At 44.2% G+C, this 26,840-nt stretch overlaps 1 protein-coding gene and 1 long non-coding RNA gene across 4 annotated transcripts in view; one reads left to right on the forward strand and one right to left on the reverse strand.

Moving 5' to 3' along the window:
* Nucleotides 1-26,840, forward strand: part of LOC310787434 — a 755,777-nt gene that overhangs the window by 20,983 nt on the left and 707,954 nt on the right. The gene's annotated exons all lie outside the window — the stretch shown is intronic.
* LOC310787290 (SWI/SNF-related matrix-associated actin-dependent regulator of chromatin subfamily E member 1-like) lies at nt 228-19,882 on the reverse strand. Of its 3 annotated transcripts, XM_083648668.1 has the most exons (12): nt 19,866-19,882; nt 19,160-19,270; nt 18,564-18,587; nt 17,133-17,176; nt 16,093-16,191; nt 9,182-9,274; nt 7,826-7,957; nt 7,556-7,727; nt 6,731-6,903; nt 6,022-6,123; nt 3,860-4,157; nt 228-2,684 (listed from the first exon to the last, which is right to left on the reverse strand). In XM_083648668.1, the coding sequence occupies exons 3-12, from the start codon at nt 18,568-18,570 to the stop codon at nt 2,305-2,307; spliced, it is 1,500 nt and encodes a 499-aa protein (XP_083504794.1). In that variant the 5' UTR covers nt 18,571-18,587; nt 19,160-19,270; nt 19,866-19,882; the 3' UTR covers nt 228-2,304. The 3 variants fall into 3 exon arrangements, with proteins under 3 accessions (XP_083504794.1, XP_083504795.1, XP_083504793.1); XM_083648669.1 differs by lacking the exon at nt 19,866-19,882 and having other exon boundaries at nt 9,194-9,274; nt 19,061-19,198; XM_083648667.1 differs by lacking the exon at nt 19,866-19,882 and having other exon boundaries at nt 19,061-19,198.

Raw genomic sequence — 26,840 nt, forward strand, 5'->3', positions numbered from 1 at the left:
ATTTGGGTCACTGTTGAGACAAAATATCAAATAGGGATCCGTGGCCCTATTAAGTTAGGGTCCTTAATAATAAAAAGGTTGAGAATCACTATTTGTTTACCTAATAGGCCTATGTGTTGCTCATGCATGCTTAAACCAAAACTACTTTTCTACCTCTGTGAATTACTAAGAAAACATTTCAACCAATAAGTTGCAGAACATTTGCATTTGTAAACCAACACAGCTGCTGAAAGAGAAATCTTTATTTGGGTAGAGAAGTTTAGACAGTACAAAAGAAAGATGCAAAAAACGCAGAGGAAAAATACTAAAAACAGTCCGATTCAAGTAAGAAAACAGTCCTTTAAATGCATAAGTGACCGAGGTTACATTTGGATGAGGGTAGCGTGTGCATTTCTCAGGTGAAGTTAAATGGTCGTGACATCGAGGAAAAAATAGTTTAAAAATAGCCATAATATGTAGCTCTTATAGACTAATTGCTGAGTATCGTCTCCTAATTGTTTTCTACATAAATATCTAATGGGAACAGGGGCAATAAAAACGATGTTATTTTAAACATCTGTCTACATCTTATCGGTCATGTAAGTCAGTACGTCACCACAGTATGTCCAGAAGCACTCCTTCAAAACTTGTAATAGTTAATTTCCCTGTTTGTGAAATTACATCTAACTATATTTATCCCTGTGGAAAAACCATCTTTTCTTGTGGTTGTTAAAAGGTACAAACCTGTCCGTTTCTAGGACTCTAAAAGGACGCAACAGGAAAAGCACTGAAAAAGATGCACTTGCGGTGCATATTGGGCACAACACAGCTTGCATGTTTACAGGAAGTTGTTGTGGTTGGAGTCGACACTGCTAATTAACTGGGTTCCTACACATGTTTAGTGGTGACCAGCAGCTCTACAGGTCGCTCTGTCCGTCCACCACAGGTTCACCACGCTTTGGTGCTCCAAGAGTCTGAAACTTGGCATGGAGGTCACCTGTGCGTGTAAAGGTGTGTGTTTGTGTTCATGCCAATTGGCTAAAAGAGGGAAGAAGGGGGGGGGGGGGGCACATTTCTAAATGCAGGGTGGCAGAGGCAGAGTAGGGTGGGCTGCCCCTGCCATCCTGCATTTCAGAAATTCACGCTTGTTAAATTTCAGATTGCAGTTTTCCTCGAGCTCAAACGCCTGACTGGATTTATTTTGGAGACTTCAGTCATTCTCGATGCATCTGAAGCAAATTGTTCAAAACAATTGTCACCATTATACAAAACGGCTGTGGGTGGAGAACTACATCAAATATGGAGAGCCCCACCACCACACCTGGAAGTTATTTTCCAGACCTGCAGGAACCTTGAACACAACACATGCAATCCCTGGCCAAACTCAAAGGTGTTCAATATGACTGAATGTGATCCGACATCTGATCTGGTCTATTGGATCTCTCACTAAAACAAAGGTAACACAATAAAGGCGACAGTAGCAGTAATGTAAAAGCACACAAACTGATCACTAACAGGGATCTGAGGTTTGGAGCGGAGGTTCTTCCATGCCTGGTTGACCTGCCATCAGCAGAGTTAGCTGTGAGCCAGGATGTATGGTCAACTCAAACAGATGCAAGCTGGGTCCAAGGCTAGCATTGCTATTCTACGGTGATTTATAAATCTGGACCCAACCAACTGGGAAAAATGTATCCGAGGAGTACGAAGAAACTGACTTTGGACAATAAATCGAGGAGTGGACAATGGCGTCGGTGACAGGAAGATGCACCCTTGGTACCCGGATATCAGTCTGCACTCGTCTCTGTCCACTCCGTGATCTGTCCTCCAAACATCTAGCGAGCTACAGCGAGGGTCAAAAAGAGGAGTGGCTCGAGCACAAAGCCAGTCTGGTCAAATTAAAGACTCTTTGGTGACATTTTGAATTCCCACCATTAAAGCAGACATGCTGCATTAATCCAAGAGAAGCAGATTTAATTTAATCTGCAATATATTCCATCCAAATCCTCATTTCCCTTCTAAAAAGGTTTTGTTTGAATCAAATCAGTTATTGTTCTAATCCATACAGCCTGAATCAAGCTTATATTAAATGCAGGATGTTAACTACTTATTGACGTTAATTACAGAGGCTCAAACCTCCTCCACTTCCTCTCATTCTCCAGCTGTAGCCACCGTACAAGTCCCACCTTTTCCCCGCTTGCTGCACAACTGCTCCATGCAGAAGAGGAGCAGAGGACCCCTGCAGCGTGGGAGGGCCTTCTACAGTAGCTGCCGCTGTTCCATCTACATACCTAACCCAGGGTCTACGCTCGCTATTACAACCTCGTACTATTGGCCGGTCTGGCTGGGGGGCGGTAGCGGGGGCGGCGGTGGAGGGGCTGGTTCTTCCGAGGCGGGGGGAGGGGGAGGAGCTGGGGCCGCGGCCAGGTTAGGAGGAGGAGCCGAGCCGTGGTTGGCTTCCCGGGAGGCCGGGAGGGGCTCCGGGCCCAGCGTGGCTCCGGGAACGCTGTCAGAGGAAGGAGGGGGCACACTACTACTACTACTACTGCTGCTGCTGCTGCTGTTGCTGCTGTCGTCACTGGGGGCGCTGTTGGCAGGAGCAGCGCTCTCCCTGGGGGGCTCCGGGGGAGGGGCGGGCTTGTCGGGGGCGTCGGATGGAGGCGGGGGAGGCCGGGGCTCTGAGGACGACTCTGCAGACGCTGCCTCGTCTGGGGAGAGAGCAACAGAGCACTTTTTAGCTTTAGGCTAGGTGTGGGACAGTTCATTAGCTTTAGGCTAGGTGTGGGACAGTTCATGTTGACTTTTACTTGACTGTGACAGTTAAACATGCCGAGTGTTACTAGTGGGCTAGCTGGGCGATATATAAAAAAATATATATATATATAATTTCATATCGGTCGATATCGATAATTACAGATACTTTTTAATGGCCTATTTTTAATAAAGACCACGAGAAAAAAGGTTGAATTTAACAACTTTATTTTGAACCAGCTCATTTATCAAGGCACACAGGTAATCATTTTAATGTTAACAATTAAAAACACAAATTGAGTGTTGCAGCTGTGTAATAAATATACTCGTGTGGGAACTTTAGGATTTGTCTGTTTGTGTGTCACGTGTAACACGCTCCATTATCAAGGGACATATCCATATATACTTAACTATTTTCTTATTGTATTGATGAATTGTCTATCGCCATATGTTGCTATTGATTTATCGGGCTGTGTATTGTAAGAATCTGGCGATACGAGATACATGGGTTACGATTCAATATATTGCGATGTATCGCAATAGTGTAAGAAAGGAGATATATTGTGACTTCTTTCATCTAATTTTAAGAAAACTGTCATAGTATAAAGAATACACCACCATAATGCATACATCTGAGTATAAAAAGTTGTTCCATTTTGTGTATTAACATTTATTTTATATGCTCTGTCCATGCCAAATAAACAAAACAAAACAAAAACAAAAACATAATATCACAATACTCAAATGTATCGGTATTTTCTTACACCCCTAAATGTTACCTGCATGATAAGGCTGCAAAAGCTCCGTTTACACTTTGAAAACACTGAACTGGTCAGTGGAATCTGAGAGCTACAGATCATTTCTTTCACCAAGATTTCCCAGAAGACATCTATCTGTGTGTGTATACTGTGTATATACAGTACAGCTATGTAGAACTGAGGTTCTCATGTGAAACGTGTTGAGTATTCTTGTATTAATCTTCTATCAATGTGACATTAAAATAAATTGTTGTTGGATGAAAAACACATCCTTTAACTTAAATTTAACTTAAATTAAGTGTGTGTGTGTGTGTGTGCGTGCGTGCGTGCGTGTGTGTGTGTGTGTGTGTGTGTGTGCGTGCGTGTGCGCCAACCTGTCTCCATCGGTGTGGGCTTGTCGTCGTCCTTACTCCCTGAGGTGGGGTTCGCTGCTGTGCTAGCATTAGCATTAGCATTGGCATTAGCATTAGTCTGCTCAAGGCTGTTGTTGCCAGCAGCTTTGTTTGCAGCTGCCTCATGTTGTTGTTGTTCCTGAGCATGCTGGGCGGCCTTCTCCGCCTGCTCGGCTGCCTCACGCTCCCTCTCCTCCGCCCGCCGCCTGGCCACCTCCTCAGCAGCAGCCATCTCTGCTGCCAGCTTCTCCATGTCAACCTCCACTTTCTGGCTGCACAGCTACACACACAAAGATGCAACATTATTATACATGACGACGAATGGCTTCACCAATACCAATTCATACACACACACACACACACACACACTTTAGCTAACCAGATGCTGCCAGATGGTTTGTTTCACAGAACCCTCAGGGAACTCAATCTTGGTTGAACTGGTTAAAAGGGGCGTGCACTTTTAGAAAATACTTTGTAGGTGATTGGATGAACCATCTGTCTATCACCATCTATCATGGGCTAACTTCAAACACTTAGGCCTGCCTCCTCCTTTCTCTGACACTGATTGGTCTGTGGTTCAGTGGCAAGATGGATTTGGCACGCCCCACTAGGGCTGCTCGATAAATAGATTTTGAATCATAATTGAATTAACACGTTCACTGCCAACGACGTGTTAACACGTTTTCAGAATCCAGCTGTTGACTGCCAACGACGTGTTAACACGTCAAAAAATTCGATTTTTTTTTTTTAGACGGTGGGATGTGCATCTAACCCTTTTACATCTCTTATATAAGTATTGGACGTGTACAACGTGTACAACCCATTCCACCGACCCACTAAGTGGCGACAAGGCAGTGTGACGAAGCCATTCTCATGAAAATGGATTGGCGAAAACGCTTTCGTTTTCGCGCTGATTGCTGGCAGTGCGGGATTGCAAATTTGCATAATAGATCACGGATGGAACACACTTTGAAACACGCAGCATAAATATGACCAGAAGACAGGCACAGCCGCACAGCAGCTGCAAAGCAGTGAGACTGGTGACAAGCTTGTGACACGGCCGCTGGCTGCAGCCAAGAGGAACGCCCACGGAGGGAGGAGTTGGAAGCAGAGGGGAGTTTCCTGCTGTTATGGAGGAAATTACTGTTCAAAACTATTGTTTAGGTCTTACTGATGCCAAAAATGAATGGTTAAAGTGACTGTTCTATCGAATTTCACAAAAAGCCGTTTATCTCTGAATAATTTTTCTGACGCTGAAACCATGCTGTATTCAACTGCTAATGCTTACATAACTACTAACTCTACAAACTAACTCTTTTAGACAGAGAAAGCACACATTCTATTAGTTGTTTTGAGATATTGTGTGTTCACAAAATCTTAGCAGAAAAGAATCCTCGGCTCTTGTAAAATGAGCCAGAATCCTCAAAAAAAAAACTGGCAGAACCTACCTACAGCATTGAAAAAAGGGCTGGCAGTCAATGTGTTAAGTTAGGACGATGTTAAAAAAAAATTAATCGTAAAATCGATTTTTTTTTAGATAGGGTAATTAGGTTACGGCGGGGCGGCTCTCTCTCATGTACGCATGCTGCTACTCGTCCCTACTAAAGACAGCAGCAATTAACTTATTTCAACACCTCCCAAAAGCACAGTGTGTGAGCACTGAGCAGCGTGTTGCACTGCGGGCTGTGCAAGATAACAATTACCACAACACACACGCGCGCACGAACAAAGACGTTATCACCGGATGCTGAAATGTTGCCTTTATAGTTCACACAACAACACGTGAGGCCACCGAGTAACGTTACCAGGACTTGCCTCCAAAAGAGCAAATCCACCAGTGTCAAGTCACTGCAGGTTAGCAAGCAACAGCCAGGAAGTTAGGCATAGCAAGTTAGGCTAAAACAGGAAGTTGGGTTGTTCTGCTTTCAGAGTAAAGTGTAATTTGTCACTTATGAAAAAAAGAAAAAAAGAGCTGTGCAAGGCAACAAATATTTAGAGAAGTATAATAGCATAAAAAAAAATAGAAATTGAAAATGGAGTTTTGAGAGAAAAAATCATCAATTCAATTTTTAGGCAAAATGGAACAGCCCTACGCCCCACCCACAGATCAAACCCCATGTGTAACAGTGGTATTGCTGCCATACCCGTTTGAGCTCAGTGTTGAAGGAGTCTGTGGTTTCCAGGAAGCGTCTCTTCTTGTCTTGGTGGCGATCCTCAATCTGCAGAAGTTCTGCCTCCAGCTTCCTCTGAAACACACAAGGACCAGGTGACCCAAGAGTGAGAGAGAGTGTCTACACGGTTTTACACGCCCATCTCAACAAGACTGAGTTCAACGACAAGTAAGAATTAAGATCATTATTTTACACTACCGGTATATCCAATGATTTTATTTGTAGCTTTGCTGGTAATCTTGTCTGTATCCTAAGTTCTCTCCGGCATCGGGTCAGTCACCTTTGTATTATGCAATGTTAACCCACATGCTGCTCGAGCTGCACAGAATAATTTATTATTCGATTAGTGGTCAACTATTAAATTAATTGCCAACAATTTTAATAATCGATTAATCGGTTTGATTTGTTTGTTGAAAAAAGTCCAAATTCCCAGATTCCAGCTTCTTGAATGTGAATATTTCCTGGTTTCTTTACTCCTCTATGACAGTAAAGTGAATATCTTGGGGTTGTGGACAAAACAAGACATTTGAGGAAGTTCATCTTGGGCTTTGGGAAACACTCATCAAACTTTTTTCACCGTTTTCTGACTTTTTTTTTAGACCAAACAGCTAATCCATTAATGGAGAAAATAATGGACAGACTAATGTGGACAATAAAAAGTCCTGGTTAGTTGCAGGCCTACCTGGTGCACCATGAGCGACTGGACCTGTCTCTTGAGGACCTGCATGCGGGCGGTGGTGACCACCGAGCGGACGTCCGGGACCACGATCTCGCTCAGGATGTCGCTGATGAGCCGGTGGTTCCTCTGGAAGCGGGCGGCGGCCGTGTGCTTCACCGAGAAGCCGTCGTCATAGTCTGAGCAGAGGGCAGGGAAGACATTTAAAGGAACACGCCAACATTTTGGGAGATTCGCCTATTTGCCTTATTCCCGATAGTTAGACAAGAAGATGGATACACCGGTGTCAGAACTTAAACAGATCAATTCTACAAACTACTTTTCTCCCATAAATATTGATTTATACCCCCCCCCCACCCACACTCGCACACAATTGGTATCGGTAAGGAATTAACGATACTACTACTCTTATCGATATCGATACATCTTATCGATAGATTTTTGATAGAAAAAAAACCCTGAAACAAATGGGGCTGGTTGTTGTCGGTTCTTTTCCTTATTTTTAAGGAGGAGAAAGAAATATCTAAATAATCTAATACTAAATATCCCCCCCTGCTCTGGAAGTAAAAGTTCTGAAGGACAACTGAGATGATGATCTGATGATTTATATCAGACTGGATTTATGATGATTAACACATAGTCTCACATAGTCTAAATACTGCCCATCATCATCCAAAGTTAGCAACAGTCCCAGACGCAGGTGTGCAGCCTTGGACAAATTATCTCTGTGAGTGCATCAGTCCTTTTTGGTCTGAGTTTTCAATATAAAACTTTAAATAATTTCCATGAGTATTGGTACTTTTTGAACATTTTCAGCACATTAGAAGGTACCATCAGGGTCTTCAGCCGGCTGGATGCTCATGTACGGCTCTCCTTTGTCCATGCGGGTCTGTCTCTGCCTGCTCTCCTCCTCCATGGCCGCCTCAGCCCGGTTCTTAGCGTTGACGTAGGCCAGGTAGGTCGGGGAGTTGTGGTAGGCCTTCAGATTGTCGTTGTACTCAATCTAGGTGAGGGATGGAGAGAAAGAAAGATGAACATACAGAAAGGCAGGCTGACCATGGTGTCGGCCAATGGGAATATAAAGCACTTCTTGCGGCTCACCTTCTCAGCCTCGTATTCATTGAGGTAATCCTGTTTCTCTTCATCAGTCAAGTCCCTCCACATCCCTCCGATAATCTTCCCAATCTCCCACAGCTTTAGGTCCGGGTTGGACGCCTTCACCTGGTCCCATACCTTGCACGTGCGCACACACACACACAGGTGTGCAGACAGATCGGCACACAGACACACACAAACAAAAATAGCTATGGTCACTAGGGGGAGACTGCAGCCAATTGGAAATCTAAATGACTACAGGAGAGGAAAATAAAGGTGAAGAAAAAATAAAAGAAGAAGAGTTCCATTCCTAAATGAGGTCTCTCTTTGGGTTTGGGGCCAATCACCTGTTTTTATATTAACCCCTTACTTGTAGGTACCCTTTTGCCCTTTTTCAAACCCCCCTCCCAGAATGGAGCTGTAGCAGGAAACAGTAAAACTGTAGAAGCAGAGAAGGAGGCACCAGAGCAGAAAATGAAATGAGGACTGGAAAAAAAGAAGCATCAATGTAATCACATTGCATGCAGACACACAAGGAGATGCTAAGACTTAGAACTTAAGACAGCTCACCCTGTAGGGCTATTTATCCATCTACCGGTAGATCACTTTGCTGTGAGTTGCTGAGTTTTGGAGATATGGGCTGACGGCTGTACAGATTTCTGTCTTCTCTCCAGTACAATGGAACTGGATGGCACTCGGCTTGTGGTGCTCAAAGCACCAAGAAAATACATTTAAAAAAAATCAAGGTCTCTTTCCAGAAATCATGACCAGGTTACCCAAGATAATCCACAGACCTTGTTGTGAGCAGGATCATCTAGGAACTATTTTCTTTTGACCAAACTACACCCGCTAGCTGCTGCTCTAGAGACATTGCTGCTGCTGTTGTTTTTTGCGCTTTGAACATCACAAGCCAAGTGCCATCCAGTTCCATTGTATTGGAGAGAAGGCAGACATCTCTACACCAGATATCTCCAAAACTCAGGCAACTAGCACAAAACAATATAGATGGATAAATAGCACTACAGGTGAGAGGAAATATATTAATTTTGGATTTTAGGGTGAGCTGTCCCTTTAACAAAAACAAACAAACAGAAAGCTACAAGACAACAGGACGGCGGAGCAGAACCAGCGGCAGGTTCTGGTGGGAGGGTGCGGTGGTGGTGGTGTCGCGGCTTCTCTGTCTCCCAACCTCTCCCCCCTGGAACCTTTCATCCCCAGGCCAGCCAGAGGGGGGTCATATTTAGGGACCGTACCCCCTGGGGGGGAAGGGGGTGTTGGAAAGGTTCAGGGTGATCTGGGTGTTGGGAGGTGGGTGACTCTTGGACAAGCAGTAAAAGCAGACACCGTGGATGGGTGTCTTACCTTCCTGCTTACCTTCCGGCTGTACCGCATGTAAGGCATCAGCGGCTTGTCTGGAGGTTTGGGCGGCTTTGGCACAGTGACGCCTGTTGAGTTCTGCACAGAGAGAGAGAGGGAGGGCGGGGGTGGAAAGAGAGAATATTAACGTTATGATGAAGAGAGAGAAGTTCAGAAAGAGCACAGAGAGAGAGAGAGAGAAAATACCAAATAAAGAGCAGTCAAAAAAGCTCAGAGTGATCATAAAAAACATGTTTGCATGAAGTAATATAAAGTAAAAAAAAAGATGTGTTGTGTAGATAAAAACCATGACAATATAGAACTCTGACGTGATTTCAGTTGATTTGAAGGTGCCATTTTACTTCAAACAGAGCAAGACACCCACGTGAACAAAGCGGTGAAGCATTTGAGCTGCCAGTGACGGAGCATCTCCAGTGACGGAGCATCTCTAGTGACAGAGCATCTCCAGTGACGGAGCTACGGAGCATCTCTAGTGACGGAGCATCTCTAGTGATGGAGCATCTCTAGTGACAGAGCATCTCTAGTGACGGAGCATCTCTAGTGACGGAGCATCTCTAGTGACGGAGCATCTCTAGTGACGGAGCATCTCTAGTGACGGAGCATCTCCAGTGACGGAGCATCTCCAGTGACGGAGCATCTCTAGTGACGGAGCATCTCCAGTGACGGAGCATCTCCAGTGACGGAGCATCTCCAGTGACGGAGCATCTCTAGTGACGGAGCATCTCTAGTGACGGAGCATCTCTAGTGACGGAGCATCTCTAGTGACGGAGCATCTCCAGTGACGGAGCATCTCTAGTGACGGAGCATCTCTAGTGACGGAGCATCTCTAGTGACGGAGCATCTCTAGTGACGGAGCATCTCTAGTGACGGAGCATCTCTAGTGACGGAGCATCTCCAGTGACGGAGCATCTCCAGTGACGGAGCATCTCTAGTGACGGAGCATCTCCAGTGACGGAGCATCTCTAGTGACGGAGCATCTCTAGTGACGGAGCATCTCTAGTGACGGAGCATCTCTAGTGACGGAGCATCTCTAGTGACGGAGCATCTCCAGTGACGGAGCATCTCTAGTGACGGAGCATCTCTAGTGACGGAGCATCTCTAGTGACGGAGCATCTCTAGTGACGGAGCATCTCACACTACAAACAGGGACTGACGAGAGACAGGCAGCTACTGTGGCCTCTGTGACAAGTCAGTGTCATGGTGCCGGGCCGCCACATAGCCAGACCATGTGAGACTGTGCCCGATAACAATAATAACCTTTTCTTTCTTTCTTTCTATAATGCTTTCAAATAGATCTGGGCGTCAACTTTTTATTTTTTTTATTTAAATGTAATTTACCGTAAATTCCGGACTATAAGACGCACCGGTCTATAAGCCGCACCTTCAAAGGTGACTATTTTTTTCTTCTATAAGCCGCACCGGTCTATAAGCCGCGGGTGTTTTGATGTTTAATTACCATATGTAAGGCTTCGTGCACAGAGGGGATTGTCGGGAACAGATGGCTGTTTGGGGAAGCTCCCATTTATTAACATTTCAACAAAACAAAAGTCAGGTCACTAATCCCCAGACAAAATCACACATTGTGGTATTTTTTGTTTTTTTTACAGTGCACACAGTGTCCGCGGTGTGGTGAAAAGAGGGCAAGAGAGGAAATTAAAACAGAAGTGGATTTATAGTTAGAAAGAGTGCTAAAGAAGAGAGAATTCCGTTTTTTATTTTAGTTACTCACAGTACTATTGACCAGTCCAACTCAAAAGATATTCGGCAGTTTCACTTTGAGCTCTTGTTCCGCCGCTGGGCACACAGTGTCCGCGGTGTGGTGAAAAGAGGGCAAGAGAGGAAATTAAAACAGAAGTGGATTTATAGTTAGAAAGAGTGCTAAAGATAGTCCGGTCTGGTTATGACGAGTCTCGCTGGGTACAGTACGCCAAAGCGATATCCATTGACTCGATGATGCTGTTGTATGTTGCGCGTTTCTGTTGCACCAACGCGGAGAGGTCCTGCGGACGAAAAAGCGCGTACCCTCCCAGGTGAGGGGCTTCTTCCCCGCAGCCTGGAGGATGAGTTGACGGTCGGGCCAGCGGAGTAGGCAGATGAAGATGGCCCTCGGTGGCAGGCCGGGGTCTGGACGTGGCCGAGGCGCCCGGTGTGCGGGAGAAAGGAGGAGGAGGAGAAACCGCCACCTCCACAGCCAGCCACCTCACACACCCCAACTGTTTAATAGTGCCCGGCTCGCATGCCTCTCGGTCGGCTGGCCGGACAATATGCACCCCGCTGCAGCAGCAGCTTCGGGAGGTTTTCTCACTGTGTTCGGGACTTCGGCTCTAACTCGGCCAGATGGCTGGACACGAGTGAAACTCTTCACGGTTGCATTATTTTCTTTAGTGAGTGAGTGGATGGACTTCTGCACGTTTTCAAACTTGTTTTCAAGCTGCTCAAAACCTCTGAGCGATGTCGGACTTAATCGATAGTGTTTCACGGAGTAAAAGTTTAGCCCAAGCGGTGTATCTCCAGCCTCCAGCAGGTGAGTCATTTCCTCATTCATGGCGTGATTGCTTCATCTTTTTCTTTCTGCTTACCTGTGTTGTGTTATGTTATGTTATGTTGTTAAAAGAGGGCAAGAGAGGAAATTAAAACAGAAGTGGATTTATAGTTAGAAAGAGTGCTAAAAAAGAGAGATTTTTTTTTTTTTTTGGAAAAAATCCATAGATAAGACGCACCGTTATATAAGCCGCAGGGGGCAAAAAAGGCCAAAAAACGGGAAAAAAGCCGCGGCTTATAGTCCGGAATTTACGGTAGTTTCTAAATCCTGGGGAAAAAAAGCCCAAATTTGCGATAGTTGTGACCAAATATGCGATGTCAGAGTATGACATCATCCACTCCACTGACATTGATTTTGTGGACCGACCGACCAACCAACCGACCAACCGAGGGACTTCTAGATCATGACTGGTCACAGCTTTAAAAAAAACTGCATAGTAAAAAAATATAAACATTGTCCATGTTGCCTTATGTGATGTGCTTTTAATGTACATTATCGTTCCAAAAGACATTGAAGGTTAAAAGCTGTATGCAGCAGCAGTCGCAATTTCACATACAGGCAGAATTAAGGAGATTTGAGTACAGGTTTGCCGCGAAAACACACTCAATCAGCCCCCATTTGAACAGTTAGGACAATTTTGCAGATCCTGAAATTATATATAATATATTGTATATATATACTGTAAGGGTGGGAATCACCAGATGCCCACGATACGATACTAAAACGATACTTAGAGTCACGATACGATAGTATTGCAATATGCTAGTATTGCGATATATTGAATATTGCGATATTTCGATATATTGTCTAACTCCTTTTCCTACCTTTTCCTTGAGCTCACCGGAAGTAAAACATGCAGTGTTTTTTTGTTTTGTTTTGGCCCCACATGTAGGCTACATTATTAAGCTTCTCTGGACTCAATACACCACTGCAGGCGTGGACTGCAACATCGGGCGCTTTGGGCAGATGCCCGGTGGCCTGGCATGGCATGGCCTGCAATTTTTTTTTTTTTATATCGATACTTGGCGTCCAAATATCGATACAATATCGTCAGGCAAAATATCGCGATACTATGGTGTATCGATCCCCCCCCCCCACCCCCAATATACTGTATATATAATTAAATATGTTGGGCTTGTGTTCTCTACTAAATTGATCATCTAATTCCAGCTATATGAGAGAAATGTCCACCCCCACGTGAAGTGAAGTATAGTGTAACCTTTTGGGACTCAAAACATTTGTATGCAGATCTGCCATGCAGTCACAGACTCAGCACGTCACATCCACAGTGAAATTAGCCTCCTTGTGGATGCGGCACACCAGAGATATGAGGGAGCATCCTTAGCTTATTGAGATGCAGGCGGGCGATGGGTCTGGGCGAGAGGGGGAGGGGTGAGACTGATGGCGTTAACATGGTTAAAGTTGGGCCTCAAGAAGTCTGTGCACAGTGCTGCTGATACAGCTTGGTTTTGGCCCGCTGTTGCACCAACTCTCCACTTCATACATCCAAGCACTTTCAAGTGCTTGATTTCATTTTTTTATTCGAGCACCAGGGTTCCCACACCGTCTTAAATATTACTTCATTAAATATTAATTATTACTTCATTAAATATTCAAGGAGAACTTTTCAAGGACTTTCCAGGACCAATCCCCTCAACATTCAAGGACCCGACATGGCAGTTTGAGACATGGATCACGGTTAATTAATAATTACTGCTACAATAATCATATCTTTTCTAATAAGAACTAGCAGGTTTACAGAAGCTCACAGACAATTAAAAAGAGAGAGAGGCTTGAATGTGTAAACACTTCTCAACTGTGCTGTGTTAAACCTATTTACACAAAATATCAGAAGAACTTTTGAATTGATATTCTTGCACAAAAACAAATCCAAGCACTTTAAATGACCCATGTCTATTTATGCCAATTTTCAAAAACTTTCAAAGCATCGACCCCCCCCCCCCCCCCAATTTACAGACTTTCCAGGATTTCAAGGACCCGTGGGAACCCTGAAGCACGTTCCAGGCCTGTGGCAAAGCTGCAAGTTGTTAAGCTAACCAGCACATTGTCAATAACATGCAGTCTCAGGGGACAGGAAGGGAAACTGCTGGCCAAAACAAAGATGTCAGTATGGTATATTGGGCAACATGACTGGGGTGGGGAGATGATGGTGACTGTTTCAAAGACGACTCTGGGAGCTGTGAATGAGCTACTGGAACACACTAGACTCTAAACACTTTGAAATTCATGTCAGGGTCATTATTCCCTTTCTACTCTCAGATCCAATTCAAATGCATCTAGTGGTGTAAGAACTGAACTGACAATAAATATAAATATACTACCAGACCCCCAAAATCACTGCCAGACCCCATAAATCCATTCTGATTTCTGACCTAATGTAAACCTGACAATGTTGCCATTTCATTGACTGTGGCTACTAGCATCACGACACACTACCAGAGTACTGCCATTTGTTCCATCCCTGCATCATCACACTTAGGCCATGTCCACACGGAGACGGAAGCTATGTTTTTTTTTTTCGTTTCAGAAAAGTTTTCCATAAACATGGAAACGTTTCAAGAAATGTGTGTATCCACATGAAACCACTGAAACCGCTGTAGAATAACAGAGAAAGACAATCTCGTCAATAATGGCATACAACCTCTAGGGGCGCACAGTCTATAATGTGTATCTCACTGTAGCAGCAGCTTAAACCCTTGGCTTTGTGGGGAGGTTTGCCATGTCGATGAATAAAATGATGAAACCTACAGTATACAGGCAAATGCAGAGCTGTTCAGCAGGGCTGATGGTCTCCCTGTAGCCTACAATATAGAACGTTAACTATCGGTGACATTCCTGATATCATCCACTTCCATGATCTTTAGACATGTTGCAAACACATCCCAGCATATTGGCCGCTCCTGCACATCACAGCACAGGCTAAATGATGCAACATAAATATACATTATATAAACTCATGGCATAAATGTGTTTTTATTGGAAAAAGTCGCGTCAAGTAAGTTAAAGTCTTGTTGGAGTGGACACGAGCGGATATCACAGACATCACAGTGCAACCGCGTGTTCCTCAAACCTCTCACTTCCCTATTCACGTTGTATTTACGAGGGCTATATACTAGGGCAAGAGAGTATGTTGGTTTCACTCAGGGTTTACATTTCATTTCATTTCATTTTGTCCAATATTAAAATATTCCAGAATTGCATGTTGTATTAAAAATAAATATAATTTCTATCTAACACGTTAAGCCTGATTTTGTTTGTGTTATTGTAAAAATGTAGCCGCCGCTAAGCCTTATGGGAAATATCCGATGAAGGGAGGGGAGGGGTGGATGGGTAGAGTCAGCTGTGGAGCCCTGAGGATGTTGTAGGCTACACGCTGTTCTCCGTGTCCACTTGTTGCTGACGGTGGTAATAGAGGAGCATTATATTTTGCTGCAAGATCCCCACTGCTGTAGCACGAACGTTACTGCCATGATTGTTATTGTTGCTGGTGGAGAGAGGTGGGGCTATGGCATCATCGTTTCAGGAAAGATGCGTATGGGTTGTAAACACGGAAATGCAAGGGTGTCGTCTTCAGATTTAATCACTCTGGGACCCGTTTTGAAAAATTAGCGTATACTCCCAGAACGTATAGTCCCAGAACGCGGTTCCATCTGGACGAAACGTCTATATGACAAAAAACTTTAGCGGATACACCTAAACTCGTCTCCGTGTGGACATGGCCTTAGTCTATTCAGGGATGCAAAAAGCTGGTTCGTGGGCTATATTCATCTATTTCCCTACAGTCGTCCGTATTGACATCTTAGCCCTCCCTTACCCCATGTCTCGTCTTTGGTTTCCATGATCATCTCCTTCTCTCCCCCTCTTTATGTCACCATTACTTCATTTTCCCCCCTCTGTCAGATCACTACTTTGTTTCCCATTTCATTAGCATATTGTTTATGCACTACTGATCTTTTTTGTACGTTACATTTGGAGCATTTAGCTGATGTGCTTATACAGAGGAACTTACAATGAGAAAGGCGTGTAGCCACTGATGAGCATATTTTCTGTACTGAACCTGGGCCCCTTATGATGTAGGACTGAGCTGAGGCCAGCCGCCCTTTCTTCTTACCATCGTCTTCTATAATCGTCTTTGATCATCATCCTAACAGCCTTCAAATGTACCCCAACCTTTCCTTCTATACCGTTATTTTCCCAACCTTTCCTTCTACATCTCTTATTTTTCCAAACTTTCTTTCTATTATAGCAGTTCTGTATCCTCCCGCCCTCCCTTCTAGTCCTCCTCCCATTCCTTCTCATGACTTTGATCCAAATCCCTCCATCAGTTCATTACCCTGCTGGAGCCACTGGCGCTGCCTCCCAGCCGGAGGTTGTTGTAGGCCAGGTGGCTGTAAGGGTTGTAGCCCACAAACCCCGGGGTGGAAGGCAATTGCTGATGGAAGACAAATGAGACAAAACACGAATGAGAAATGGCTCACAAACAAGAGGAGGAAGAGGGATAAACATAAATAAGTGAAAAAGGAAAAAAAACAACATGAAAAAAATATATTTTTGTTTTGCTGGTTTATAATGTTGCCCCAACATGGAGTCATCATGCTGGTTTATAATGGTGCCCCAACATGGAGTCATCATGCAAGGGGAAAACAAGAGAGAGAAAAAGCTGGCTAGCATTCAGGATGAGTGCACAACATGTGAATGTCACATGAACAGGACTGCCTGTGCCATCCTATGAAGCAACTGCCCCATTCACTTCAATGTCAAGCCTACACAATGCTGTGCCCTGCTACTGAATGCAAGCCTGGTGAATTCAAGGCATTCAATTATTCAAATTATGTCCAATTAAATTAGTCAAATTATGTTTCAACTAGCCTACATACACACCTTCTAACATGAAGCTCATCTTTCATATCACAAGTCAGTATTTCCAAGAGACTTGTGTTTCTCAGCAGCAACGATACACACGAGGCAAAGTGAGCCTGTCTACACAACAGCTGTAGTGAGCATGTTAGACTGAGCCTGTCTACACAACAGCTGTAGTGTTCAAAGGTGCTGGTATGTATGTGTATGTATGTATGTATGTATGTATGTATGTATGTATGTATGTATGTATGTATGTGGCAGTAAGATGGGAGGAATATGCAGGAGCGAGAGGGAGGATGGAGGGCTGAGTAAGATTTGCATCGACCTCAGTGTGTTCAGAAAGAATGAAAGCAACATAAGATGCAGAGAGAGAGAGAGAGAGAGAGAAAGAGAGAGAGAGAGAGAGAGAGAGAGAGAGAGAAAGAGAGACCATTGTTGTGCAGAGCTAACATGGCTTTCGAGCCACGGAACAGTAAAGGGGAGACCCTTGAATAGCAGGAGGAGTATACTTACCGCTGTGGGGGCGGGGGGAGGGGGAGGGGCATAGGATGGCCGTTCTGTGCAAGAACAAAAACAAAAAGTTGTCGGGTGAATTTCAGAAGTAGTCGCTGACATCGTGCTGACATCGTGCTGACATCGTCGTCACGCTTTGAATATATTTGAATTATCTCAATGTGTCCATTCCCTGCTACATGTTTCCTTGATCACAGCCAGTGTTGTAGTGTTATTATTAAGTGGGGGGAGCTGCTGTTTGATAAACATCAGAGCAGAACAGTATGTGAACACTGTTTGATAAACAGAGCAGAACCTTGCGGTATATGAAAGCATGAACAGAGTGGAACTACATTTAGATTAATGTGGCTGCTCTCATTCAGCCGACCTGCTGAGGGTGAGCAGAGTGCAGTTGCCAAAGAGTTCAGAGTTTCCCACTATACAGTCTATCAATAAACCAAATAATAATAATAATAATATAATAACAAACAACATCATCAGTTCAGAGATTCCCACTACTACAGTCAATCAATCAACTAGAAAAACAAATAACAAGAGTTCTGAGTCGGGTCCACTAGTAAGTAGTAATAATAATAATAGCAACTAACACTTTCCTTACCTCCCCAACACCCCTGATCACAACAGCAAAAAGGTACAAGGCTCTTACTGACTGACCAGGTCAACAACTGCATTTTCACTTCAAAATGTTTGTTCAGAAGCACCGTTCAAAACAAGGTGCCACATACCACTGAAGCATAAACAAGGTGCCACATATCACTGAAGCATATGCACTTGACTGTATATATGGACCTTTACTGACAACATGGAAACATCTATATATCAGACAAAGTGGATGTTTGTTTGTTAGTGGGGGGCAGGCTGGCAGGTCAACGCTAGGAAAAGAGTTAAGGCAGCGATATACTTCTGCATCCGCCTAGAGGCAGCTAGTCCTATACACAAACTAGTCCTATACACAAACTAGTCCTATACACAAACTAGTCCTATACTCGAACGTCAGCTTGATGAGGGGTCGCAGGGGAGTCCCCAACAAAATGAGTAAAATGATGTGATTTCACTAGGATATCAATGACTAGAAGTTAGTCCAAGGAGAGAATGTAGTGCATATACTTGGTAATAGCTTTCACTCTCTCCTGTCATCTCCATTATACTATACTCGGCTATTCCTAGAAACGGTTTACAGTTTCATGACATGTACAAAATTAATCAGCAATGCTTTTCTGTGACAGTTGCAGCTGTTTTCCAAACCTGGAAGTGGATGTGCAGATAACATCTGATAAGTCATCTGGAAATGTTACATTTTGCAACTCGTCGGCATGCAGTAATGTCCATTACGTTAGGGTTAAGACTGGGACAAGGATAAGTCAACACAACGAGCGTTGAGTCTGTGTGTGTGAGCTTGTGCTTTTCAGATGACATTGTGTGTTTACTTACTTGACATCGTGGTCGGAAATTGGACTGGGGATGAGAAAAAATAATAACACGTTAGAAAACATTCAGCTAATACAAGTTAGGTTAGTACAACTCACTGCACAGTGCTGCTGGGAATCGTTTGGGAGACGAAGCAGAAGAAAAAATCTGCACTAAATTAACGTTGATCACAATGAATGACTAGCCTAGCTAACAGCGCTAACGTTAGCCAAGCTGGCGGCCTTCTAGCCAAAGCTAACATTGCTAACACGAAATAATAGACAATTTTTCTGTAACGTTAGTGGTGTTTAATGGCATTTCAAGACAGATAAGGCGAATGTTAATAGACCTCAGTCCAGTAAAGCCTGCTTTATTATGCAACATTTCCAGGATGTTTGAGTAGCTTGGTGACGCTAAGCTAACGTTACACACGCACACACACACACACGAGTGGTATTAGCTGACGTTAGAGAGGTTAGCTGGTAGTAATCGAAATACAAACACTTTTACTGGGAACTTACGTTGCTGTCTGGCTAGTAAAGACGCATCGCTAACGTCCCAGTAATGTCAACAGATGATGTTAGCTAAAAAACAATGTCAATGCACTATGATGCACTCACACAACCCTCCTTTGTTCCCTCGACACGGGCGCGCCGCTTGTTCGCAGGCGCACGGACAAGGAGGTTGCAAACACACAGTACTTCCGGGTTGCAGAGGTGTTGTGCCGATTTCTGCATCCCGCCGATATTTGCACCCCGAAGAAGAAGAAGAAGAAGAAGAAGAAGAAGAAGAAGAAGGGGCAAGACAAAATCTCAATATCAAAAATCTCCTATATCAAACCTTTCCCTCTGTGTTGTTCATAATTTTGATATGATCAGAAAGCTTACATTCTTCTCTTTCCAACAGTGTATACAGCTCAAAATGTGTTTTGGGGTCAATGTGACAGGTCACAATTATTGGGGACTGCCCCCTAGTCCGATACCTCACGAGTCCGATACCTCACGAGTCCGACACCTCATGGTTTTGGGTTAGGGTCTGGGGGAGGTTAGGTTTAGGCGTGGGGGTGGGGGTGGGAGAGGTTAGGTTTTGGGTTAGGGTCTGGGGGAGGTTAGGTTTAGGCGTGGGGGTGGGAGAGGTTAGGTTTTGGGTTAGGGTCTGGGGGAAGTTAGCCTCTTTTTTCGGACTCGTGAGGTGTCGGACTCGTGAGGTATCGGACTCGTGCCATGGCACCCAATTATTATCTCAGCCTTCCAAACCGGTGGAGTCACATACACATACACATAACCCCTGAGGCGTATTGCAGTGGAATGTCTGAAACCAACACACCTTGAGGGGGTCCACCCGCTATGCCAACCACCCGCAGAGCCGACAGCCTGCAATGCAGTGGTGGCCCAACGGTTAGAGAAGCGAGCTTGTGACTGGAAGGTCGTCGGTTCAATCCCCGGGACCGGCAGGATAAATCTGGGTGGGGAAAGTGAGAAAGGCAGCGCTTGCCCCTCCCTCATTACCGCCACTAAGGTGCCCTTGAGCAAGGCCCTTAACCCCAACTGCTCCAGTGGAGCTGATCAGTGGCCAGCAGATCAGACTGTGGTTGTACTGGTCAGCTTCCACGTGTGAATGTGTGTGAATGCAAACAGGGCACTCCTGAAAAAGAGAGCATTGCTCTCAGTGAGACTCCTGTATAAATAAAGGTAAAAAAAAAAAAAAAAAAAAAATCAGCAGCCAGTTCTGCTTGTGGGGTATCGAGGTCATAGGTCATCTGGATGTGTTCTGGCAGAACATGGGGTCAAAGTGTCAAACAGCACAGACACCCCATTACTGCTGCTCCGTATGTCCTCTTCTCATTAAAAGGGTTCATGTGCAGTAATGCTATCACATGCCATCTAGAGATTCTTGTCTCAGCTCCCAAAAAAACTTGTTATGTGACATTTTTATTCCTCAATGCAGGTGAAAGGGGTGTGACAGGAGGCCATTTACACCTGGCATTAACATGCGTTTTCTGCCATCAGATTGCAATCCGATTGTATTTTATCACTTCAGCCTGATTCCATTTACACCTGGCACTAACATGCGTTTTGGGTGAACAGATTGCAATCCGATTGCTCTCCAGCTCGAACGTCATAACGCGCGCGCCCCCTGAACGTGTGCATGCATGTTTGCATACATGCACAGGGAAATAGAGGTTATTGTTAAGCTCAAATGCACAGTGAACGTCCCCTTCACCTGGACAAAACGATGGCCGATCACGCAGCACTGCATCTATTTCTTTATAAAAAGGACACGTTGCTCTGCCCCTGCCACTTTTCTTGTTCTTGTCCTTGGCCTGTCTGTAAGCCGTGTTTCCAATACCCTCAGAAATGCGCAAAATCTAAATATCGCAATAAAAATCGGGTAATGCAAACACGTAAATTTCGAAAAACCTCCCAAATATTGCAAAAAGCTTTTGCGCTCTCATGAGGTAGTTTTTCAGACGTGTCGATATAGCAGTTTTCTCTGTAGGTTATTCTCCCATGGAGCTGTTTGACACTGGGTCCGAGACACACACACACACGTTTTCCGTGCATGTCATTGGCTGTAACCACCTGTGTTGCGTTCAGGTAACATCCTAAATTACAACGTTATACAATTGAGAGCATAATTTATCTTTTATATCAACACTTCTCCTTTGGAAAAGGAGCGGAAAATGAAAGGAAAATGAGGGAGAAAGGGTTCGATAAGCCGTGGCAAAACCTCCGCTCCGCAGCAAAACTTTGAAGCAACGCTACCTAGCAGAAAGAGAGTGTTGTGCAAAAGCGGAGCGGGGGGGGGGAGAAAGATAATTTTTAGCCGGTCCGTGACAGGCTGCCTGTGTGTGTGCGCATTTGACACAGCGGCGAGATGAGGGCACACACCGGTGCGGTGTATTTCCGTATGTTGCTGAATGCGTTTTGAGAGGACGCATTGCATTTACACTTGTGTTAAATGTTGTCATAATGCGTCCCTGACCACCTCCTGAGGTGGTTTGGCCGATCAGATTGCAATCCTTCTTCAATGCGTTTTGGGGGTGTTTACACCTGTACTTTCAAGTGATAAAATACAATCGGATTGCAATCTGATGGCAGAAAACGCATGTTAATGCCAGGTGTAAATGTCCTCTTAGAAGAAGAAGAAATGAAAACATGTTGAAAATAACAAAAACAATAAATAAATAAATAAATAAATAAATAAATAAATACATAAATAAATAAATAAATAAATAAATAAATAAATAAATAAATAAATAAATAAATAAATAAATACAAAGGTAGGTAGAGAAAGGAATAGCCCTAGCTGGTAAAGTGAAAGTAATTCACAGTTGTACGTACGGGGGGGTCAGTGGTTAGCACTGATGCCTCACAGCAAGAAGGTCCTGGGTTCGAACCCCGGTACATCCCAGGTCCTTTTTGTGTGGAGTTTGCATGTTATCCCCGTGTTCATGTGGGTTTTCTCCAGGTGCTCCGGTTTCCTCCCACCACCAAAAGACATGGATGTTAGGCTTAAGACTCCTGTCAGTGCCCCTGACCAAGGCAATGGCAAAAGACCTGGAGTTGGTCCCCAGGCGCTGCACTGCGACTGCCCACTACTCCTAGTTCTAGGAAGGTTCCTAGAGGATGGGTCAAATGCAGAGGATGAATTTCCCCATGGGGATAAATAAAGGATAATTTAACTTAAATGAACTTAACTGTAGAGTCTGATTACCTTACAAGTGTGGGAGGTCCCTGATAGGAAAGGTTCTGCCTCCAGCTGTTCTTGTTTTGCAGTGCACTTTCATTCCTGGCAGTTGGAGCTTGCAGCCGTCCTCCAGTGTTCATTCCAGGTAAGACAAGCTAGGAAATACTGAGGAGAGGAATTCACCCTGAATGGCTTTTAAAATATTTTGCAAATAATTTTTGTATTCGCTTTAAATTGCATGCTGTACCTTTATTGAACATGTACTAATCTGGTGTAGCCAACTCTGCCTCACTCCAACCTGTGAGGTTATGTCAATATTAACATAAACAAATATGTAAATATTATTTTGCCTGTTTCATTTAATAATCCATATTTGTATTTTGTGATTTGTATGTGTGCACAAATTAATTCATATTATGTTGCCTATAAGGTTGTGGGAGGATAGTTAGACGGTGATTCAGTACAGTAGAAACTGAGTCAGATTTCCTTTACTGGCCTGTGTTACTGTGCAAATATTGTAGGCCTATTTATTTTATTTTATTTCTTACATTGTTTTTGATTATTTATTATGTTGTTATTTGTAATGTGTTTCACGATGACCATGGTGTCCAGTTTCACTGCTACGCCGATACCCGTCTATATCTCCACCAAACCCACCACTGCTCTTCCTCCCACCTCCCTCACTGCCTGCCTCCAGGACATCAGGAGCTGGATGAGCAGGAACTTCCTGAAGTTAAACGGCAGTAAAACTGAGGCCTTGCTCATCGGCTCCAAAAACACCCTCTCAAAAGCTCATAACACCACCACCCCAAACATCATCATTGACGGCTTCCCTGTTCCCTTCTCCACCCAAGTCAAGAGCCTCCGCGTCATTCTGGACAGCACCCTTTCCTTTGCACCCCACATACAAAACATCACCCGGTCTGCTTTCTTCCACATCCACAACATCTCCACACTCCGCCCATTCCTGTCCCAACACAGCACAGAGATCATCATCCACGCATTTGTCACCTCCCGCATCGATTACTGCAAGTCTCTTCTCTCTGGCCACCAAACTGCTCAACAGACTCCAAAATGCCTGGATCATCACCCGCTCTAAATCATCTGACCACCTCACCCCTGTCCTCATTCAACTCCACTGGCTTCCCATTCACTACTGGATTGACTTCAAAATCCTTCTGCACAAAGCCCTACACAACCTAGCCCCTGCCTACCTCTCTGACCTCCTCCAGGAATACACCCCTGCACTCCCTCTGCTCCTCCTCAGCTGGCCTCCTGACCGTTCCACCCTCTCGCCTCAGTACCATGGGTGCTATAGCGCTTCAGCTGCTCTGCACCCAGACTAGTCTGGAACTTTTTGCCCCCACACATCCGACAGTCTGACTACATCACCACATTCAAATCCCACCTCAAAACCCACCGATTCAAACTGGCCTACTCACTTTAATCTCTGTCTATGTTATCTGCCTCCCCTGTGTATCTCGTGTCTTTTATTTTGTCTACGCTCGTCGTATTTTAATTATGCTGATGTTTGCCATGCCTGTTGTTTTTATCTGAGTATGATATTTTTGAATGTTTGTCTCTTTTATGATGTATGATGACTTTGGGTGTTCTGAAAGGCATCTCAAATCAAATGTATTATTATTATTATTATTATTATTATTATTATTATTATGAAGGCCACAAGCCAAAACATGTTGGTCTTGTTCTATACTAGGCCTACAAGTTAGATGTGCATGTCTTACCAGTGAGCAACGATGGCGACAGATAAAGAGGAGCTCTTGGGAACACTGGAGCATTTGGGAGATGAAGAGTTCAAGAGCTTCAAGTGGTTCATGTATGCTGGCATCCTGCAAGGTTTCCCAGCCATCCCAAAGAGCCGTCTGGAGAAGGCAGACAGGCAGGACACAGTGGACCAGATGGTGCAGACCTACAGCCAACACTCTCTGGAGGTCACCAAGGAGGTTTTAATGAAGATGCAACATAGCCGCACAGGACTCAAAGGTAAGTCATGGGGTGATATATATAAACATGTCAAAAACAGAAATGACACAATGTCCCTTCCTTACATTTATAATTAAATACTGGCAACACTTTATTTGGATAGTCAAATGTTGACTCTAAACTAACATTCAAGTTACTCAAGTTAAAAAGTGCAAAGTTGGGTGGGGAGTAGTGTCCGTGGGATAATGTCCATGGGGACGGGGGACGGGGGACGGCTCAGCCCGCAACAATGGTTGGCTCAGCAACTGGCTCAGCCCGTTGCTGAGCCAGTGAGACATCTCAAGGACCTTCTTTCTACTCTGAACAGGTCGGTACGTTGCAGACAACGCAGCCATCGGGGTTGCAGGGGCAGCAGCTGGAGTCGGTGGTGACGATGCTCAACTGATCCCAACACATCGGCAGTGCAGCATTGACATCACAAATGGTTGTTCTCACCACACCCTTTGGAACCCCAGGTAGACATAGCATACCCCCCCAAGCATTTTCTCTCTCTTACATTAAAGTGAATTGTCCCTAAATATAACCTGGAACTAGCACACGCTGGATGGAGGTGGTCCCAAAACTGCAGAGTAGCCGCAGCACTCACAGTGGATTAGTGCCATGTGTTCCTTCATGAGACTGATCTGGGACTGCTGCTACTTCTCTATTTTTGTCCAGAATTATTCTCAGTTTAATAAATGAATAGTTTAAAAATAAAAAGTCTGTCCACTCACCCGCATGCCAGCTGGAACTCGGGTAAAGTTTGTTAGTCCATATATGGGTGCAATTGATGATCAAAAATACAAAGCAATTGCTTTAAAACAGTATTTCTACCTATTTAAAATCTCACACTTATGTGAGACACTTATGTATATATTTTTTTCAATATTTTATTTGCAGTTTTCAAGTCAAGTCAAGTTTATTTGTATAGCACATTTCATACACAGAGGCAATTCAAAGTGCTGCACATAAAATGGTTGACAGGAAAATAAAAGAATAAAAGAAGAGAATAAAATGGACATTTAAGCGATAGGCGCAGCAGTTGCAAAAAGAGCTAAAAACTTATAGAGGACTCATTGGGTTTGCATAATAGAATAAATCAATTTATCTATATTGAGTCCCCCGACTACACACACATAAAACTCAGGTCTGGGTACGGTGTCCTCTTTTCCTCTATACTGCAGTTTGGATGCCAAGCATACCCCCGCTTGTACCTTGCGTCATCTGTTGCCCGTCGACAAACAGGCCGTTTTTTTTTCTCTAAACCTTGCTTAAAACGAGTACGGCTCTAGTAAGCTCCCCTTACGCGTGCGTCCCTCCTGACGCATCACCTCACCCTCTTGTGAGTATATCCGTAACCATCCCCCAGATCTGCAGCGCAACACTCAGGTCTGGGTACGGTGCCCCGTTGTTCCAGCTATCAGAAGCATAGTGGGTAAATGCAGCCTTCCCATGATTTGATTTGATCCTAGGGACAGTTAATAAGCTGGACCCTGCTGACCTGAGAGGTCTCGACGGTTCGTAGCGTGGGAGCAATTCAGCAATGTATTTTGGGCCTAGGCCATTAAGTGATTTATAGACTAATAACAGTATTTTAAAATCTATTCTATGACACACTGGCAACCAGTGTAAGGACTTAAGAACTGGAGTGATATGATCAGCTTTCTTAGTCTTCGATCATCAGATCATAAAAAACAAACAAACTCAGACACAGGGAAAGAAAGAGAGAGAGAAAAAAACATACAATATTTAACATTTCAATGTTACAACATGGTGCTACCAGCTGCAAGAGGTGTATATGTGCTTCTAAAGAGATGTGCTTCTAAGACCGGTAGATAAAGACTGGATTTATATTTTTGGGTGTATTATTCTTTTAAGATTCTTCTACTCTTTCTATGACCAGGATGTTCCTTAACAGAGGGCGCTGCTCCATTCCTCTGTCACCGACGGTTGACCCCTCCACATCGGAGAGAGCCGTGTTCGCCAAGACTCCTTACATCGCCCGGGGGTCTGTCGGCGTCTTCACTTATGATCTCCTCAACAATCACACCAAGCGGGCCACTGACAAGATGGCTGTCATGTTTAATGTGCCCTTTGATTATAACCTTTACACAAACTGCTATGCAGTGGGCATCTTTGACATGAGCAAAACGTGTGATTATGATCTTTATCTTGAGATGCATAAGAAAACAGTGAATGGGTTTGTCAGAGGCGACCCAAAATTCGACTGCAATCTGACTTATAAAAGGCATGGTGTGACCATCAGGGCCACGATGTCAGATGCTTACCAGTCTGTCATGAAGGTGCAAGTGACTGACAAGGAGTGAGTCACGACTGTTGACATTTAGCATCTTTCAGTTTGTCTTTTCAACATTTCGTCACTGTCTGGTGGAAACATCTCCAAAACAGCAACTTTTCAGGAAATGAAAAAAACAACTGTGTTCTTAAAATACTGAACAGCACGTCATCAAAGTTGGCACATGTCTTCATTATAGTCAGTTTCTTGCTGGATGTGTTATCACATTATTAATATCTTACCTGAATAAGCTCAAATGTTGTTACAGGATTATCGGTCTGACTTTCGGCACTTTGATGACATGACTCGCAGACAACAAATGTGAAAACAAT

This window comes from Poromitra crassiceps (genome assembly GCF_964638095.1).
Source record: "Poromitra crassiceps genome assembly, chromosome: 13".
Taxonomy (NCBI): domain Eukaryota; kingdom Metazoa; phylum Chordata; class Actinopteri; order Beryciformes; family Melamphaidae; genus Poromitra; species Poromitra crassiceps.

What these genes read in the sequence shown, in the direction of transcription:
- LOC310787290 (XM_083648668.1), bottom strand. An exon ending in CTCCCCCCGCCCCCACAGCG is followed by an intron (nt 16,192 to 17,132) that starts GTAAGTATACTC and finishes GTCTTCCATCAG; the next exon opens with CAATTGCCTTCCACCCCGGG. An exon ending in GCCGGAAGGTAAGCAGGAAG is followed by an intron (nt 7,958 to 9,181) that starts GTAAGACACCCA and finishes CGCACGTGCAAG; the next exon opens with GTATGGGACCAGGTGAAGGC.